At 61.8% G+C, this 18,019-nt stretch overlaps 1 protein-coding gene across 1 annotated transcript; it reads right to left on the reverse strand.

Annotated features, from left to right (window-relative positions):
• Positions 1-2,721: 2,721 nt before the first annotated feature.
• TAMALIN (trafficking regulator and scaffold protein tamalin) lies at positions 2,722-16,428 on the reverse strand. The gene is made up of 8 exons (XM_074979666.1): positions 16,207-16,428; positions 8,582-8,631; positions 6,637-6,691; positions 5,761-5,863; positions 5,129-5,222; positions 4,549-4,615; positions 4,396-4,462; positions 2,722-4,240 (listed from the first exon to the last, which is right to left on the reverse strand). Exons 1-8 carry the CDS (start codon positions 16,384-16,386, stop codon positions 3,777-3,779), a joined length of 1,080 nt encoding a protein of 359 aa, XP_074835767.1. The 5' UTR covers positions 16,387-16,428; the 3' UTR covers positions 2,722-3,776.
• Positions 16,429-18,019: the final 1,591 nt, after the last annotated feature.

The following is an 18,019-nucleotide window of genomic DNA, read 5'->3' on the forward strand; positions in this document are numbered from 1 at the left end:
GCCCAGCCCAGAAATGGCCAGGTGGCTTCTGCACCAGCTTCGGCCCCAGAAGCAGGCTGGGGAGACAGCCCCCAGCCAGCTGGGCTGGCTATAAAAAAAGAAACAGGGCAGGTGCTTCCCACACATGCAGCTGCTGCTTCCCCATCACTCACCGCCCACCCTGCCCAGGCCCTGCTTTCTCAGGGAACCAGCCCCCCACCCACTGAGGCCTCCTTGAAAGGCCATCCTCAGTCTACAGCCAGAACGGGGGCAGCAGCCCTTGCCTGTGGAGCTACAAGTCCCATACTCGCATTTCAGCTAAATCTCACTACAATAGTGTCACACCAGGAATCCCACATCCTAACGCTGCCCCCTGTCACCACAGACAAACAGGGCTCATGCTGGGTAAAGGACACTCAGTTAACAGTGTTTGGTCCAGCAAGGACTGACTTATCCAGAGCAGAAGCTCAGGAACCCCATTCCATGAGCACTGGCCTCACTTTCCTCCTGTTTTCTGACTGGTCTGTAATTGTTCCCAGCTGGTATAGAATTCATTCTGCCAGGTGTAAATCAGTTCAAGGGTAGGTAATTGTTACAGTCGGTTAGTAAAATTATACTAAAATAAATTGGCCAAGAGAGAGCGGAGCTGGACTCAAGAGTCACAACTTAACTGGAGTCCAGGCAGGAAAACAGCAGGAAGGAGGAGGAACACCTTAAGGAAAGAACCTGGGAGGACTCTTCCCCATGACCCAAGCTCTAGTGCCCAGCGCCTGACTTGGTCTGTCCCAGCAGAGAAGGCTGCCTGCCTGTATCAGGATGGGTGAGCAGGACCCTGAGTGCTCAGCATGGGTTCAGCTTGCTGAGTCATAGAATCATAGAACACTAGGACTGGAAGGGACCTTGAGAGGCCATCGAGTCCAGTCCCCTGCCCCGACGGCAGGACCGACCACTATCTACACCATCCCTGACAGACATCTATCTAATCTGTTCTTAAATATCTCCAGCGAGGGAGATTCCACAACCTCTCTTGGCAACTTATTCCAGTACTTGACCACCCTGACAGTTAGGAACTTTTTCCCTAATGTCCAACCTAAACCTCCCCTGCTGCAGCTTAAGTCCATTGCCTCTTGTTCTCTCCTCAGAGGCCAAGAAGAACAAGTTTTCTCCCTCTTCCTTATGACTCCCTTTAAGATATCTGAAAACCGCTATCATGTCCCCCCTCAATCTTCTCTTTGCCAAGCTAAACAAACCCAGTTCTTTCAACCTTTCTTCATAAGTCATGTTCTCCAGACCTTTTATCATTCTAGTTGCTCTTCTCTGGACCTTCTCTAAATTTCTCCACATCTTTCTTGAACTGGGGTGCCCAGAACTGGACACAATACTCCAGCTGAGGCCTAACCAGCACAGAGTAGAGCGGTAGAATGATTTCTCGTGTCTTGTTCACAACACACCTGCTAATGCATCCCAGAATCGTTTGCTTTTTTTGCAACAGCATCACACTGTTGACTCATATTTAACTTGTGATCTACTAGAACCCCTAGATCCCTTTCTGCTGTACTCCTTCCTAGACAGTCTTTTCCCATTCTGTATGTGTGAAACAGATTATTCCTTCCTAAGTGCAGCACCTTACATTTATTTTTATTAAACTTCATCCTGTTTACTTCAGACCATTTCTCCAATTTATCTAGATCATTCTGAATTATGACCCTATCCTCCAAGGTAGTTGCAACCCCTCCCAGCTTGGTATCATCTGCAAACTTAATAAGCGTATTTTCTATGCCAATATCCAAATCATTAATGAAGATATTGAACAGAACTGGTCCCAAAACAGACCCCTGCGGAACCCCACTTGTTATGCTTTTCCAGCAGGATTGAGCACCATTAACAACTACTCTCTGGGTGCGATTAGCCAGCCAGTTATGCACCCACCTTATTGCAGCCCCATTTAAGTTGGACTTGCCTAGTTTGTCGATAAGATTATTACGCGAGACCGTATCAAATGCTTTACTGAAGTCTCGGTATCCCACATCCACTGCTTCTCCCTTATCTACGAGTCTCGTTATCGTGTCAAAAAAAGCCGTCAGGCTGGTTTGACATGATTTGTTTTTGTCATTGTCAAAGGCAGAAGAACATCACCTGATAAGGCTTTTTGGCAGCCCATGTCCTGCAGCCACCTAGGGAATCACACTGAGCCCTAGGGAGTGCGTAAGGGTGGGAAGCTAAATCAGCAGGGGCCTGCCTTGAGCCCTCAGGACTGGGTAAAGGTGCACGTCCCTGAAGCGTGGGAGACAAAGGAAGGAAATTTGGGGGAGGACCCCCCCACCCCCGACAGCAGGACCCTCCCCCCCAGTTCATTCCATTACAGCGTGCCCAGGGCTGCTGCCAGGGCCAGTGCCTCGGTGGGCAGATGGCCATGCTGGTGAGACCAGAGCAGGGCAGAGAATGGTCCCCCACCGCCCACCTGGATGAGCAGATGCCCCGGGTTGCTCAGCCCAGGCTGGCAGGCACACGGGCTGAGGAGTCCGGCTAGCTCTGCCGTTGACCTCCGGGCCGAGGACTTTCGCCTCTGCTCCTCCCAGGGCCACGGACACGCCTTGCCCCCCAGCAGCGCACGGCCCCTGGTGAAACAACAGCCACACACAAGTGTGAAATCAGCTCTGTATTGACCCAAACCTGTGTCAAGCCCTGGGAGAGCAACGTCCGTGTGTGGACGAACCCCCTCCCCACCCCACCCCCAACTCCTGCCACAGCCCCGCCTGCAGGAGGGGGCTCATTAGAGAGACACACACAGAAGGGACTCACACGGAGCCTCCCTCTTCCGGCAGCTATTTCCTGAGATAAGAACCCAGCTCTGCTGGGAGCTTCCCCCGCCAGCCAGCAGAGACCGGTTCCAGCAAGGCGCCCTGGTCACGCAGCACCAGCCTGGCCTCAGTGCCCTGCTGAGATGCTGCTTTGCCTGGGGTCCGGCTGCCTCCAAGGTTTGATCCTGCAGGGCGCTCAGCAGTTCTGCCGGCCACATGGCAGCTGGTCGAGGCGCAGGCACTGGCTGACCATGAGACAGGGCCCCACCCAGAGTCACGCGCATGTCTCTCTCCCCACAGCACATCACAGGGTGGGGTGTGACATATGAGCTGCTGCCACCCGGGGTGACTCATGAGCACCGGCTCTGTGGCTGGAGCCACCCTGGGGAACTCCGTGGGGGCCCCACCACGCTCAGGATTGGACGCTTCACCCTGCATCCAGGCACGGGGCTGCCTGCTTGGAGATCCCCCGGCAGTGCTGCTACTTGGAGCTCTGCCCTAGCGCCAGGGCCCCCCTCCTCCGCTCACTAACAGGGCCAAACAGGCACCGGCCCTTCAGTGCCCCCAGAGCTATCAGAGGGGTTTAGCTGTATGACGCCTGGAAGCCAAGGGGCCCCCCCCATGGCCCATTCCCCAGGACACCAACTTCATCCCCAGCTGCACAGGGGGGCCAGCTCCCTCCTCCAACAGCCCTATGAGCTGCCCCTGAACTGAGAGCCAGTTACCCCCTACTCCCTGACCCATGTCTCCTGTTGGGGGAAGGAAAATCCCTCTGCCTTTTCCAGAAGAGCCCCCCAGCCGGGAGCCCCTGCCCCACGCACCGCCAGGGCCCCAGCCCTGAAAGCCGGGAGCCCCTGCCCCACGCACCGCCAGGGCCCCAGCCCTGAAAGCCGGGAGCCCCTGCCCCACGCACCGCCAGGGCTAATAAATAAATAAATAAACCCAGCCCAGCTTGTCAGGCACGGGCAGCGCCCCACCAGCGGTCCCCAGGCACCCCTACAGATGGCTCTCCTCCTCCTCCAGAGAGCGGTTCAGGCCGGGGATGAACTTGAGCAGCCGCTTGCGGAAGCTGGAGCGCTTGCTCTTGCGGGGCGTGCCTGGGCAGCGCGGGAGGTCGCCCGGCCGGTCCCAGAAATGGCCCACGGGCCCGTTGCTGCTGCTAGTGCATTTGACGCTGGCGCTGCGGGTCAGGGTGGGCCGGCGCTGGGAGATGGTGGGGGGGGCGCTGCTTCCCTCCCGCCCGGGGGCCCCCTCCAGGGAGTCGGCAGAGTCAAAGAAGCAGGTCTGGTAGACCGAGTCCTCGCTCCCCTCGGTGGCGGTGCTGACGCAGCTGGAGGTGCTGCCTGCGCCCGAGAGCATCCTTCCGAGGGAAAGGGAGCCGCTCGCCAGCCCGGCGCTGTGCAGGCAGGAGCGGACTGACTCCAGCGTGTCGTAGATACTGGGGTCCTTCACCACGATCCCTGCGAGAGGGGCGCAAGGGGCGTCAGCACGGGACCGTGCAGGGCTCCAGGAGCCAGCCCCAGGCTGAGCCTCTCCTCGGCGGCCGGCTGCACTCATTTAACCAGCTCGAAGGGAGAGCTCCCAGCCCCATTCACACCGCCCACGCCCCACTCACCACGCACCAGCCTCTGCTCCTGGACCATCAGCGAGCGGTACTCACTCCACTTCTCATACAGGGTTTGCTGCAAGACAGACAGGCCCATCAGAGCCGCCCAGCAAGGACCTGGCCACAGCAGGGCAGGGCGGGTGCTCCCGGTCACAGCCTCACCTTCAGGTACTGCAGCCGGGCCTCCAGCTCTGCTCGCCGGATGGACGTCCCATACAGCGTCTCCAGCCTGCAAGAGACCAGCCTCTGGCAGCGCCCGACCAAAGTGCAGTGCCCCTCCCCCAAGAAAAGGGTCTCCCAGCTGGCCTCCCCCCTCCAGCAAAGGGGACGCCCTCTGCAGACCTCCCCCCAACCCACTTCCAAGCCCTGAGCTGGGACCGATCCTGTCTTGCAGCAGAGAGGAAGACACCTGCGATGGGGCTGGTCACAGGGCAGTGATGGAGCTGGAGGGACGCCTTGACAGCTGGGGGTAGCAGAGCTGTGCGGGAAGGCTGGCCTGGTCCCCCGGCAGCAGGGCCACGCAGACACGGGCCGAGCAGCAGCTGCTCTCGAGCCTTGCGGGAAGGCTGGCCTGGTCCCCCGGCAGCGGGGCCACGCAGACACGGGCCAAGCAGCAGCTGCTCTCGAGCCTTGCGGGAAGGCTGGCCTGGTCCCCCGGCAGCGGGGCCACGCAGACACGGGCCGAGCAGGAGCAGCTTTCTGCCCCAGAGAGCAGGGGGATTGTTTCCTGCAAGCCCCTCACCTGAGCACGTTCCCAGAGGCCTTGATGATATCCACAATCTCGCGGTGTTGGATCCCCTCCACGTTCAGCCCGTTCACCGCTGTGATGGTGTCTCCTGGGAGCAGGCATGGAACATTGAGTCTCCCGCACCAGACAGCAGGATCCTCAGGCCAGCCCCAGAGATCCTCAGTCCAGTCTAACCCCCACGAGCCACAGCATGGCAGCAAAGAGACCTTCCCCAGTCGCCACAGCTCTAAGCACTTGCCCCCCCGCCCCTTTCCCACACCAGGACTAGAACCCAGGAAGCCAAAGAGAATGCCAAGTACCAGCCCACGGCAGAGCTCAGCCCCAGCCTGCCCCGCCCCGACAGCCTCGTGCCCCAGCAGAGGCTGCAGAGCCCTGAAGCCCAGAGCCCTGGGGTCCCAACGGTGCCAGGCCAAAGGGCGCTGCCTTCTCCAGGGCTGCTCACCTCTGTTCCATTTAACAACGCAGGGTTGTCACCACTATTGTTAGTGAAATACAGGGCTGTCCCTGGAAGCCAGGAAACCTGGGTCCACAGCCCTGGTCCTGTCCCAACTCAACATCCCCCCCATGGCCCCTTTCCCAGCCTGTGCGATGGGGCCCAAGCCAGGGAGCCGCTGCCATGCACTTACCGAGTTTGAGCCCCGCTAACTGGGCTGGGCTCCCCTGGTGGACCCGGCACACAAAGGTGAACATTTCCACGCAGCTCTTGGCTTGGTGGTGGAGGCCATAGGTCTGGAAGAAGCCGGCAGCAGGGTTAGAGGGAAGGCAGGAGTGATGGCTGGATACACAGGAAGCCTCCAGCACCCAGGTTAGCCCCGGCTCCCCCCCGCAGCTGCCACGCGGTGCCGCACGGCCTCCCCAGCTCTGTGCTGCAGCGGTGGCTCCAGAGACTGCCTAGGCTGCACCCCCCCACAGAACGTGGTTCTCCATCAGCCTCCAGCGTGTCAGAAGCCATCACACCCAACGTGCCGTATTTAACCCACATTTGCATAGTGCTTAGCAACAGCCCCCCAGCCCCCAACCCAGCCTGCTCCAGATGGCTGCTCTGCGTGAGCTGCCGGCCCCCTCCCACCATCTGAACCGTGACAGAGCCGGGGCGGTTTCTGCAACTCCAGCGTCATCGCTGCTAAAAATAGACCCGGGCTGAGAGGCAGTTTAAAAATACCACCCAGCAGGGCACGGGCCGGGCTGACACCCCAAGAACCCAGGGCAGCGTCTCCGCCTGTACGGCTCTGGGGAAGGGGACAGCCTGCAACAGCTGCACAGGGCCCTGGGCCACCTCCTCGCGGGCCTGGGCGCTGGGGCTGGTACAGCTATGCTGGCCCTGCAGCTCGCAGGCTGGCCAGTTGCCCCGGGTTGGGAGGAGCAGCCCTTGGCCCCAGGGCCCCAGCTGGCTGCACAGTGGGGCAGAGCCATGAACTGAATCCCACTTGAAGTCAGTTTGCTTAGAACAAGCCCCAGCCGAGCTCTCTGCTTCCAGGGGTGCGGGGGGGACGACCACTCACCTGGATCTCAAAGCCAAATGTCTCCTCTGCCCCCTTCTCCAGCGTAAGCACCTTCCTGGGGGAGAAAAGCTCATTGGCAAGCAGACAGACACACCCCATCCCCTCCTGCCCATGGCTGTGTGCCCAGAACAGAGCTCCAGCCCCCAGGCAGCATCTCAGCAGGGCCACTGCAGCACCTGGAGGGTTTCCCCATCAGCCCAGCTCAATGCTAACCTTAGCTACACAGCCCTGAGCCAGGGCTGCCAGTCACTTTCCTGACCCCACCTGCCAGGCACACAGCACTGCCTCCTCGGGAGCCCCAGCCCCTGCCAAGAGCGTTAAGTGACTTGCCCAAGGTGACAGCAGGTTGGTAGCAGAGCCAATAGGAGGACTTGAGTCCGAGCTCTTGGTCCCCCTGCTCCAGGCACTGGACCGGACTTGCAGGAACCCCAGCTCCTGGGCTTCAAGCAGCAAGGATCACGTGACAAGAGCCACACGCCTGCGCAACGCTCAGTGCAAAGGTGAGAAGCTTCGGGTTGGCCTGACCCAGAGCTGAACCATCTTTTCCCACCATGAAAGGGGCCTCCCTGCAGCCCAGCTCCTGGCCACCCCGGCTCTCCTGCCGGTGCCAAGCGTCAGGCCCAGCCCTGCCACACACCCCAGCTAAACGGCTCCCACCCCAACTGCTCCCCCAGGCATCAGGCCTCCCCAGCTCTGCCTTACACCCCTCCTTGCAGCACGACCCTCAGACGCTCCCCCAAGCATGGGATTTAACAGCTATTCTGCAAACGGTTCTTCCTCCGGCTCCCGCACCATGCAGGTGGCAGTGGGAGAGTGCCTCATGCGCCTTGGCCAGGCCATGGCTCAGTGCCTTCCCTGGACGAAGCCTTTGCAGAATGCCTCTTCCCAGCGTCGGTGTGAATCACTGGCCTCCAAGGGTGGCAGGAGGCACTGAGCTGAAGGCGCACCCGGCAGAATCACTGCTGTCAGGTAACAGCAGTCAGCTCGCCCCAGCTCTGCCACCACTTGGTGCTGCAAACTTGGGAGCATCCCCTAACCTCTCAGGGATACATGTACCCGTGCTGCAATGGGGTGTGTTCTGGTCCATGCAGAAGCTGGCATGGGCTGGCTCATGAGCCTCCCCCTCACCCCTGTGCGCTGCCCAATTGATGGCAGGTCTCTGCATCGGGGCGGGGGGTCACTTGTCCACCAGCTGGGCCCTTCCGGCACTGGGGTCATGGAAGTTGACTCTGAACGTCTGTGCCCCGGAGGCTGGAGAGGAGAGCGCCCCAGGGTGGGACCCCAGCCCCTGCACAGGCAGGACCAGCCACCTCGGGGGCAGCCCTCACTACACACCTGCTTGGAAGCCAGGGCCGCGGGTGAGGTGCTGCCACCAGCACACAGTCGATCAACGGGATCGCTCCCGGCTCTGCTGGCTGAGCCTGGCAGGGCTCTTCTCACCGGCACCGGCACCACACGCCACGCCTGGCCCCACCAGGCTCACAACAGATCTGGGCTAGTCTGGGAGAATTTCGCACCCGTGGCTGAGACAAGTCATCATCTTCCCCAGCCCCACAGTCACCGGCCCGGGCTCAGCACCCCTTCCCAGGAGCCCAGTGCCAGGCGGCTCAGAGTGAATACGCAAACCACCCTGACGCTTAGGAACTCCTGAGACGTCCCTTTTCCGCGAGGGGGTGAGTTCCTGTCAGAAGCCCAGTCAGCCTCTTCTCTTGCCGGTTGGCCGGCCAGGCAGCACGGTCCCCTCACACCCAGCCCTGCAGGCCGCGAGGCGGTGCACAGCCCAGCCAGGGACAGCGGTCTGGCCTCTTAACAGCCGCCATGTGAGATCTGCTCAGAGTGGAGGCTGCATGGTCTGAGCCAGCAGCTGCTGGGGCAGGGCGGGAGGCAGCGGTAGCTAGAGACCGGAAGAGGGTTTTGCTGCCCCAGCCGTGGCGAGGGCCGTTACCTGTGCTGCTCTGGGGACTGGCTCAGAGGTCTCCACAGGAATCCAGAGCCCTGGGAGCAGAGGAGGAAAGAGACCAGCGTTAGACAGGCCCTTCGCTTCCGCCCAACCCACGACATGCCAGCCCCCACCCCCGGACCTCCAGAGTGCTTGGTGCAGAGCACATGGGCTGGCCAGAGCACCCTTCAGGGGAGATCCTGAGACCCACAGCCCCCCTGCCTTGCCCTGCCCTGCTCCAGGCAATCCAGCCCAGCCGGAGCAGCCCCAGGAGGGAAGGAATTCAGCCAGTAATGGCGGCGAACTGCTGGGCAGGGATAGACAGCCAGCCGGGCGGGAGAGACGAGGGCAGAGTTTCTGGAGCCAGGCCGCAGTGTGAGGGAGACCCTGGGGTCAGGTGCAGCTGGGCCCATCCCACGGAAATTCACTGCCAGGCCAGGCTCCAGGCAACCAGGGCAGCTGTCACTGCCAGGCTACGCTCCTGGGCTGCAGTGCAAGGCACGTGTAGGTGGGGGGGGAGGGGCTACAGGTACTGCCTTCCTGGGGGGCTGCCCCAAAGACACTCCAAGGCCCTGAGCGGAGCTCACCACTCCCCAGCAGAGCCCCAACAGCCCCTTTCAGCCCGCCTTTTACCCAGCCTCCGGTCGCAGGAACCGTCTGTCCCCCACAGCCCCCAGAGAGGGCTTGAGGGATGTGGGGAAGGGGGCTGGGCCCTGCCCCTTTGGAACGAGGGTCAGGCAGCTATTCCCTGGCCAGCTGCTCTGCCCTGGCAGGGCCCAGACACACAGACCCCACTGAAGCCGGTCAGCAAGACCGCTGCCCAATGCGGAGCCCCCACCTCTGGGACATCAACCACCTGCTCCATAATCCAGAGCCTCCCAGCAGCCCTGCTGGGAGCACCGAACTCCAGCTGCAAGAGGAGACATCTGAAATCCCTCCCTGCAGTGCTGCACCCCTGAACTGGGGCCAGGCCCAAGGGGTTCAGGCTGTGGGGCTGGCAGATGAAGCAGAATCGGGGGAGCTGGAGCACAGGGTATCAGAGCCAAGACCAGAGCCTTAATGCACCCCCACCCCCCCCACCAAATTTGCAGTGCCAGAGCCTAAGTCAGCTGACCTGGGCTCAGCCCCAGGGCTTTCGCTGCAGGGGTGGGGGATGTACCCTGAACAGACCCCATGAGCGGCTGGCTTCCCACTTGGCGGAGCAGCCCCCAGCCATCTACCAAGAGCCCTGTCCCGACTGCCCCCTGCAGAACAGCACACCGCATTCCAGAGCCGCGCCCCCAGGCGCTGCACTTCACCCCAGAGGCAGCCGCATTCTGGCAGAGCCGCCTGGACGGTGTTCACAGAGCACTTGGCAATGAGACAGGACACAAGCAGGGCCCGTTCTGGCCGCACGCAGCCCCGCCAGGCCAGGGCCGCCCCAGGGCGTAATCATGCCTGGATTGAGGCCGGAGCACTCGCCCCCAGGCTGAGGTCAAGCAGAGGGGCTGCATTTGTGGCGCTCTGTTCACGGCGTGCTGCAGCAGGCGCTCGGCTGGGCTGGGCTGGGCTGGGCTGGGCTGGGCGGGGAGATGAGCCCCGTGGGCAGAAAGCCCCCTTTGTTTTCCCCAAAGGCCGGTCCTCGTATTGACAACAATCCTCCTCAGTGTGGGTCCTTTACAACACGGGGCTGCGGGGCCCATGGCCAGGCGGCCGAATTAGCATGAGTGGGGCCCCAGAGCCCACTTCGCAGGCAACCTTGCCGAGGCGCACGCCGCAGCTGCTGATACAGAAGGGCCTTTGTCACCGCGCCTCTCGTTTGGCTGCTCTTTGCTTCACCCCCGTGCCTGCTCCCAGCAGCCAAGCGGCTGACAGCAGGGCTTTATTCAGCAGCCTTTGAAGGGCCAGCCGCCCCCCGCCCCCAGAATTCCCTTTGAAAAGACAAAGACGCTGGGAACGTTGCTGCACGTGCCCTGCGTTGCTGGCCAAAGCCACCGCCTGCCCTCCAAGCTCGACTGCACCCTGGGCCCAGAGCGCCCCAAACCCCCAACGTAGGCAGGGGCTCTGCAGCCTGAACCGGGACCCCTCTGCCTTAGCCAGGCTCCTCTGGCCAGCCCACAGGCTCCACTAGCAGCGCTGCCACCCGGCAGCCATTCCACAGAACCAGCACGCAGGCCGCAGGCACACGGGCAGAGGAGCCAGCCAGCCAGGCCAAGCTGAACGAGCCGCTGCAGCCACCGGGAACGTCTCCACTCCGTGCCGTGCGAGGACAGAATGCAGAGAATAAGTCAATCGTGCGTCAGCCCAGGCACGGCCTGTCCTGAGCAGAGCATCCTCAGGCGGCTCCGAACAGCAACCAGAGAAGAGCCCCTGCTTCTCTCACACCACCCCGCTCCCCATTCGGTCTCTGGCAGAACCAATCACGAGCAGCTGTGGCCCTGGTGTAGCCACGTGTAATCAAACGCAGGCTCTTGTGCAAACACGCACTTCCAACACGAAGCCCCAGGCACCCTGGAGAGAGCCTGTGGAACACAGGCGGGGCCTTGTTCCTCCTGCCTGGGAGGCAGGTGTGTGACAAGGACACGCACCTGTGCAAACAGCCTGTGCCAGCGGCTCTGCACCCCCTATGCAAATCCAGGATTTGAAAGTGAAATGCGCCAGTCCTGCTCCCCGGCAGCTGGTGGCTGCGTGAACAAGGCTGGCTGCTTGCATGCTTCCTGCCTGGGGCTGGGCCGGGTGTACCGGGAGGGCCAGCTTCGCCTCTCCCGCTTTCTGCCCAGCGACGTCGTTACCTAGAGGCTCCCATGGGCACGTGCAACCCGGAGGGGGTGAAGGGCCACCTCAGGTGGCACAGGGACACCAGGGAGATTTCGGTCATGGCTCCAGGGAAGGCAGGCACTCAGCGTTCACGCCCAAGCAAAGATGTGCAGGGGCTGCACCCCACAACCTGCCCAGAATGCACATCTCTGCCTGGCCCCCCGAGAGCCTGAGGGGCAAGCCCCAATGGCTGTGCAGCCAGCACCCTGGATGCATGCCCTGCGCCCCAGGGACAAAGCCCTGCTCTGGCTAATGCCTCCTAGGTCCTATTTCCCCCCCGCCCTCCCCGCATGCTTGGTCAATGTTTGGACTCTTCCTGGTGCCACCGGCAGGGCTCTGCACTGCGCCGCCCTCCTGGGCTTGGAGCCACTGATGCAGGAAGGGCAAAGGGGAGGATCAGACTGGTCAGCTGTCCCCCTCCAACCGTGACCACCAAGCCCTTCAAAATGCAAGATGTCGGACATGGAAAATATCCCGCCCACGCCCCGTCCGGAGACTCAGGAGCCTGGATCAGACACTGCTGAAGCTACAGCCAGGCCCTGCCAGTCAGTTCTTGGCAGAACACCGGCCTCTCATGCCTCACACCAGGCCAAGCCGCTTTCCGCTCCGGGATGTCCCTCAGTGACTGACGCACACGTGACGTGTGAGAGGGCTGGCCGGGAAAGGGCGAGCTGTGCCGTGCCGGCACATCCCCAGCTCTGAACATGAAGGGGGCCAGGCTCACCTGTGCCCCCGAAAGGAGGGGCGAGCGCATCAGGCCGAGAGCTCCCATGCAACAGCCAGGAGCAAAAGGGCCCATCCCACCACTTCCCTCCAGTACTAGCAGCCTCAGTACCCATCTGCTGCTCAGTCCACCCTCAGGGCTGCCCCCAAGGGCCCGCTCCACCCCGGCAAGTCAACACTCATTGCTGTGTGGGACTCCCCTCCCCGTCAACCCAGGAGCAGCGTCAAAAGCCAATGCCTGTAACTCGCCTGCCTGCCTCCCAGCACACCCGGCCTGAGCCACCCTACTCGGCAGCCCTGGCCAAGGGCCCCAGCCGCCACTGGCGGCCTGCACCCAGGAACACCCACTGCCTGGCACTCGTCACCTGGGGAACCGGGAGGGGGTGTGCGTGTGTGCAGAAAGCAGGAGCCAGACGCGAGGGGTCACAGCCGATCAGCGCCGGTGCTGGGAACAGGTCCCCAGGCTCCTGTCCCCCAGTTCTGCACCCACACGCAGGCCGTACCACTGGGGCTAGAGTCAGAAAATGCTGTGAGGGGAACAGGCTGGTGCATCCGTCTTGTGCATGTTTGCTCGCCACGCGGGATCTCTCTGCCAGGGCTGCAGACGCCACCTGCTATACGGGCACAGCAGGGGAGAAAGAGCCCAACACGTAGATCACCCCAAAACCTGCACCGAGGGGACACCTCTTTGCCGTGGCAGGCGACGCCCGAGGAACTGCAGAAGAGCAAAGCGGACCTGCGCTCTGGGCGGCCAGAGGCGTTCCGAGAAACCACCTCCCTCACCCCAGCAAGTTACAGGGCGACCACAGCCGAGCCAGCGACGAGAAACGCAACTCGACGAGGCGCCGCAGCTCCATCCCTGACTTCACACACGCTAACCACCCTCCCTGCACAGACGCAGCAAGAGACTCCCAGGAGCCTTTTCCTGGACAGCTGCGTCACCCGTGTCCGGACGTGGTCATGACATCATGGAACCACCCCACGGCTCACAGGGCACCCACAGAGGTGCAATCGGGCGCTCCTCAGGGCTGATCCCGTACGGACGTGCAGCCACCGAGGGAGGACTGGCTCCAGCAGGAGCTCTGCATTCACCATGACTGGGGATCAGCTGCTCTTGTCTCAGGCTGCTGCAAGATACCGTGCGAGGGGCAGGAAGGAGCCCTTGTTTCTCCACTACTGGCTCAACACACACCACACTAGTGCAAGGCCACTCCTCCCTCTAATCAGCCCGCTCTCTGCTAGATGAGATCACTAGGGGGAGCAAGTGGCTGAGACAGTGGTCAGAAAAGGACTGACCATTCAACTGGGGCCAACCAGGAGTGTTCCTACTAAAAGCGCAGTCTGTGGTCTGATCCGAATCCCCATCCATCCCTTACTGGACTATAGAGAACTTGGGCAGCAACGTTCTTAGGACCTGGTTTTGCCTGCAACGCACTGAGAGAATCGAGGGTGCTGCAGGTGTGATACTGGGGGGGAAAAAAAAAGCAGCTGTTGGCCCCATAACTAAGTGAAAGTTAAGTGTTATCAACTCTCATGCTTCTGGGCATGGCTGCCATCTGTGGTCAGGAAGGAATGGCTCCTCCCCTGCTTGCCACTTGGAAATCTGCACAGCTGGTTGACTTTGGGGTTTTATGGCTTCTCCTGAAGCATGGGCCACAGGGGATTTCTCCAACAGGGGTACTGGCCCCCCAGTTCCTTTCCAGGTGGGATTTCAGGTGTTTCACGTACCCTGAGACAAACCGCACAGGTTGAGGACTATCAAAGGCAGCTGTCAGTGGCAAGCTGGTTAGCAGGGTCATTTCTACTGCGAAAGTGTGTCTGTTTGGGTGCAGAAGGGAGAGCTGCTACAGATGTGCCCCTGCGCAGAGCCCGGGTAAGTGCTTTCAAAACAAATACGTGCTGACATGAGAGAGTCTCGCAAGAGAACGGCCTCCGGGCTAGGCCCAGTTCTGCCGACTCGGCCCTTTCTTCCCCACTCTTTATGGGCAAAGTTTGACTCCCTTGGTTCATGTCACAGCAGACTCCAGGCATGAGAAACCGCTCACTTCCAGCACCCTAACAGCCCCGTCTGCCACTCTGCCTCGCAGGATAAGCCAGTTACCTAGAGGCCCCGACTCTGGGAACAGCCCTCTGCCACAGAATGCTAGGGAGCTTCACCACAAGCCTCCCGAAGGACCCCAGACAGAACTGCTCCCAGGGCACCTGGAGAGAAGTGATCTTCTTCCACGCTGCATAAACAACCAGAGCCATGTAACAACCCACCGTGCTCTCTAGCCACTGGGACACGTCACATGCCAGGTCGAATCCGTTGCAACAGAAGTCAGCGGAAAACACTCCTCTCCCCCCACCCCCCCCAAAATTCCAGCAAGAAGTGGGGTTTAAAACCAAACTTTTCCCAGGCTGTTTATAACCTGAGCCCTGGGGCTTCGCACGAGGGCACCCAAAGCTGGCAGTGAAATTGCCTAGGAGATGAGCGTACAATGCAAACCCAACTAGCCCCCCTGTTGGCTGTGTTACTGGTGAGAGGAACACAGGAAGGAAGCCAGCACGGAGCCAGAAGAGCATCTGAGCTTTGTAACCTTTGCTTTACCACCACCGCCGCCAACGGTCTCTTCTTGGAGGGGAGTTTAACTCCCGGTGGCCCTTTAAGCAGGAAGCAGAACACACTACTGATTTAGATGTAAAAGCTACCCCCCCAAACGCCGCCTGCTCCGAGTGACTGGCGCGCCAGCCACAGATTGCTTAGGACCAACCTTGGGACAAGTTGTCAGCACTGGAATGGCGCCCAGGAGCTGCCACTCAGAGCAGGGGCCCCTCCAGCCCCACATCCCACCTCCAGCAGGGGCAGTTTCATGAGGTACCAGGAAGCCTACAGGGGAAGCTGTCCTGGGGCTGCTTCCCCCAAGCACCCCACCCTGTTGGGGGGCATTCAAGCTCCAAAGCAGGAGGGCTTAAGTTCCCTGCAATACTGCAGCCCCTGGTCCAGAGGCTCTTGGAGGGCTGAGCTGCAGATGGGGAAGCTGGCCCCGGGGGCCCCACAAGGATGAGGTGACCTCACAGCAGAACAGGGACAAGCCCTAGAGCTGGTGGGTTCCTGGAGGCAGTGGGGAACTCATGGCCTTTCCCTGCATCCCACTCACTGTGGGTGGGGAGGTGACACTGGGCAGCGGCTGCACCCCAGGGAAGAGCTGAGTCCTGGGGAGGCGGGGGGGGGGGCGCGGTCTACAGCTTGTAGCACCACTGGGTAGGGGTGTTGGGGGCAAAGGGGTTCACTGTCAGTAGGACAGTCCAGCTGTCCTAGGGGGGCCGCTGGGGTGGGGCTCAGTTCCAGAGGGAGGGGGCTCAAGGGGCACCCCTGGAGGTACAGTCCCCACTAGCAGGTTTGGGGGATGGGAGGGTTGGGGCAGGGAGGGTTCAGACCTGGGAGGAGGGTTGCTCAGTCTTGGTTCTGAGCATCTGGTTTGGTGGGGTGGGGCAGGGTCCCACTCCCCATCTGGTCTGCATCCAGACGGTGGGCTGGGGGAGGGGTGTCTCGGTCGTTATCCACTGGGTGGGGAGGGTCTCAGTCCATATCCCGCGGGTCAGTGGAGGGCTGCTAGGTCCGTACGCAGCGGGGGAATCCCGGCGCGGTCCGTACGGGCGGGGAGGGGGGTCCCAGTCCATATCCAGGGGATCGGTGAGGGGGCTCGGTCCGTACGCAGCGGGAGGAGTCCCACGGCGGTCCGTACCCGGCCGGGTGCGGGGCTGGGGGGGGGGTGTCCCGGCGCGGTCCGTACCCGGCCGGGTGCGGGGCGGGGGGGAGGGGAGGGGGGTGTCCCGGCGCGGTCCGTACCCGGCCGGGTGCGGGGCGGGGGGGAGGGGAGGGGAGGGGGGTGTCCCGGCGCGGTCCGTACCCGGCCGGGTGCGGGGCGGGGGGGGGGGTGTCCCGGCGCGGTCCGTACCCGGCCGGGTGCGGGGCGGGGGGGGGGGGAGGGGGGTGTCCCGGCGCGGTCCGTACCCGGCCGGGTGCGGGGCGGGGGGGGGGGGGGGAGGGGGGTGTCCCGGCGCGGTCCGTACCCGGCCGGGTGCGGGGCGGGGGGGAGGGGAGGGGGGTGTCCCGGCGCGGTCCGTACCTTCCGGGCCCGGGGCAAGGTGCCCCCAGAGGTCGCCAGCGCCCGGTACATCTCTGCCGCCCGGCGGCCGCCCAGAGCCGGGAAGGGGCCGGGGCCGTCCCGCGCGTCCGGCCGGTCCAGGGCGGCCGCCCCCCCATCCTCCTCCTTGGGCTGGAGCCGCCGCGAGCGCCGCAGGGTCATGGCCGGGCGTGGGGCTGCCCCGCCGCACGCGGCTATATCGGCCCGGGGGGGGCGGTGCCGCCGGAAGACACGCCCACGGGGAGAAGACACGCCTCCCTCCACCAGGCCCCGCCCCGCGGGGAGGCCCCGCCCCTTCGCGGCAACCCGCGATCCAGAAGCGTGGAGAGGCCGCGCCTCTAACTCTGGAGGCCACGCCCCCGTCCAGGGAAACCCCGCCCCTTATCTTACAAACCACGCCTCTTCCTAATTAGCTCAGAGACAACCGGCGGGAGTCTGGAGCCCAGACCCCGCTCAGGGAAAGTCCCCTCCACCCCCTCACAAAAACCCCAACCCTCTCCCAGGGAAACTCCTCCCTCTGCACAGAAACCCCACCCCTTCCCAGGGAAACCCCACCCCTCCTGAGGAAGCTCCTCCCCCTGGCACAGAAACCCCATCTGCTTCCAGGAAACCCCATCTCTCCTAGAGAAACTTCACCCCAGGGCACAGAAACCAGGGCAGAGGGTGTGGAACGCCTAACTGCCTGGATCCTGAGGTCAGCCTCTGGCCTACGCCTAAGAGAGAGAGGGGTTAATATTTTAAGTATTATTATTATCATCATTAAATATCATCAGAGAGTTTGGGTGCCCACCTGGATAACCCCGACCAGGGGATGGTTTTCAGCCGGGTCCCTTTTCAAGTGACTCACTCAGATACCCCAAACCCGTGGCGTGGTGATGTACCAGACGCCTGGGAGAATCCTGGCTGGTGTACTTCTAGGCACACTGGGTGATAAAGTCACACCCAAAGGAGCACGGTTGTGCTAGAAAAGTTGTAAGTCCATTGGTGCAGCTGTGCTAGTAACGACAGCTGATCAACAGCCCTGAAACTCCTTTCCAGCCTCTGCCCTTGCTGTATTTTCACCAGGTATCTCCTTTTGCTCTGTGCACTTCTCTCAGCCTGGAGACGGGCTTGGGGCTTGTCACTTGCATGATTTGTTTGTCATGCATGGACTCAGGCCCGGATCCTGGAGTGGGGCCCACAGGCACAGAGCTTGTTGCAGGATCAGGGTGTAAGAGGCTTGGGCTCTGTTTTGGTAGCAAATGCTGCAAGGGAGCCTTCCAGTTAACCCATTGAACACAAAGACTAACTCACTTCTGTTCCCGCCAGGGCCTACAAAAAGGGTGTTCGGTTTGGTGCCACCAATGAACAATTTTTCTTGTCATGCACAGGATGTAAAAGGGCCCGGCCAAGCTCAGGGCCCCATTGGGCTGGGGGGCTGCACAAATCCACAATGGGTGGTGTCTCCTGCCCCAAATTGTTTCACATCTCCGTAGCCAAGCGCCCCCGGGAAGGGTTCTCATTCCTGGAAAGAGCTGGGGAAAGGAGGCTGGCAGAGATGAGGTACCCGGCTGCAGGCGGCACCGGTGGCCAGAGTGGAGCCAGGTGCCCCTGCGCAGCAGAGCGCCTTACCTGACAGCCATGTTCCACAAACACTGCAAGCAGATTCGGCGGGTGCCCACTTTGTGCTGGGCGCAGGCCATAAGCCTTCTGCTAACAGGGCAGCTCTGAGCTGGCTTCCTCAGAGCAGCCTCGGAAAGGAGAAGCGAAACAGAGAAGCGCAGAGCCCCGTGGTCCTGGGGACATGCACGTGGAG

Source organism: Carettochelys insculpta, chromosome 29 (genome assembly GCF_033958435.1).
Source record: "Carettochelys insculpta isolate YL-2023 chromosome 29, ASM3395843v1, whole genome shotgun sequence".
Classification (NCBI taxonomy): domain Eukaryota; kingdom Metazoa; phylum Chordata; order Testudines; family Carettochelyidae; genus Carettochelys; species Carettochelys insculpta.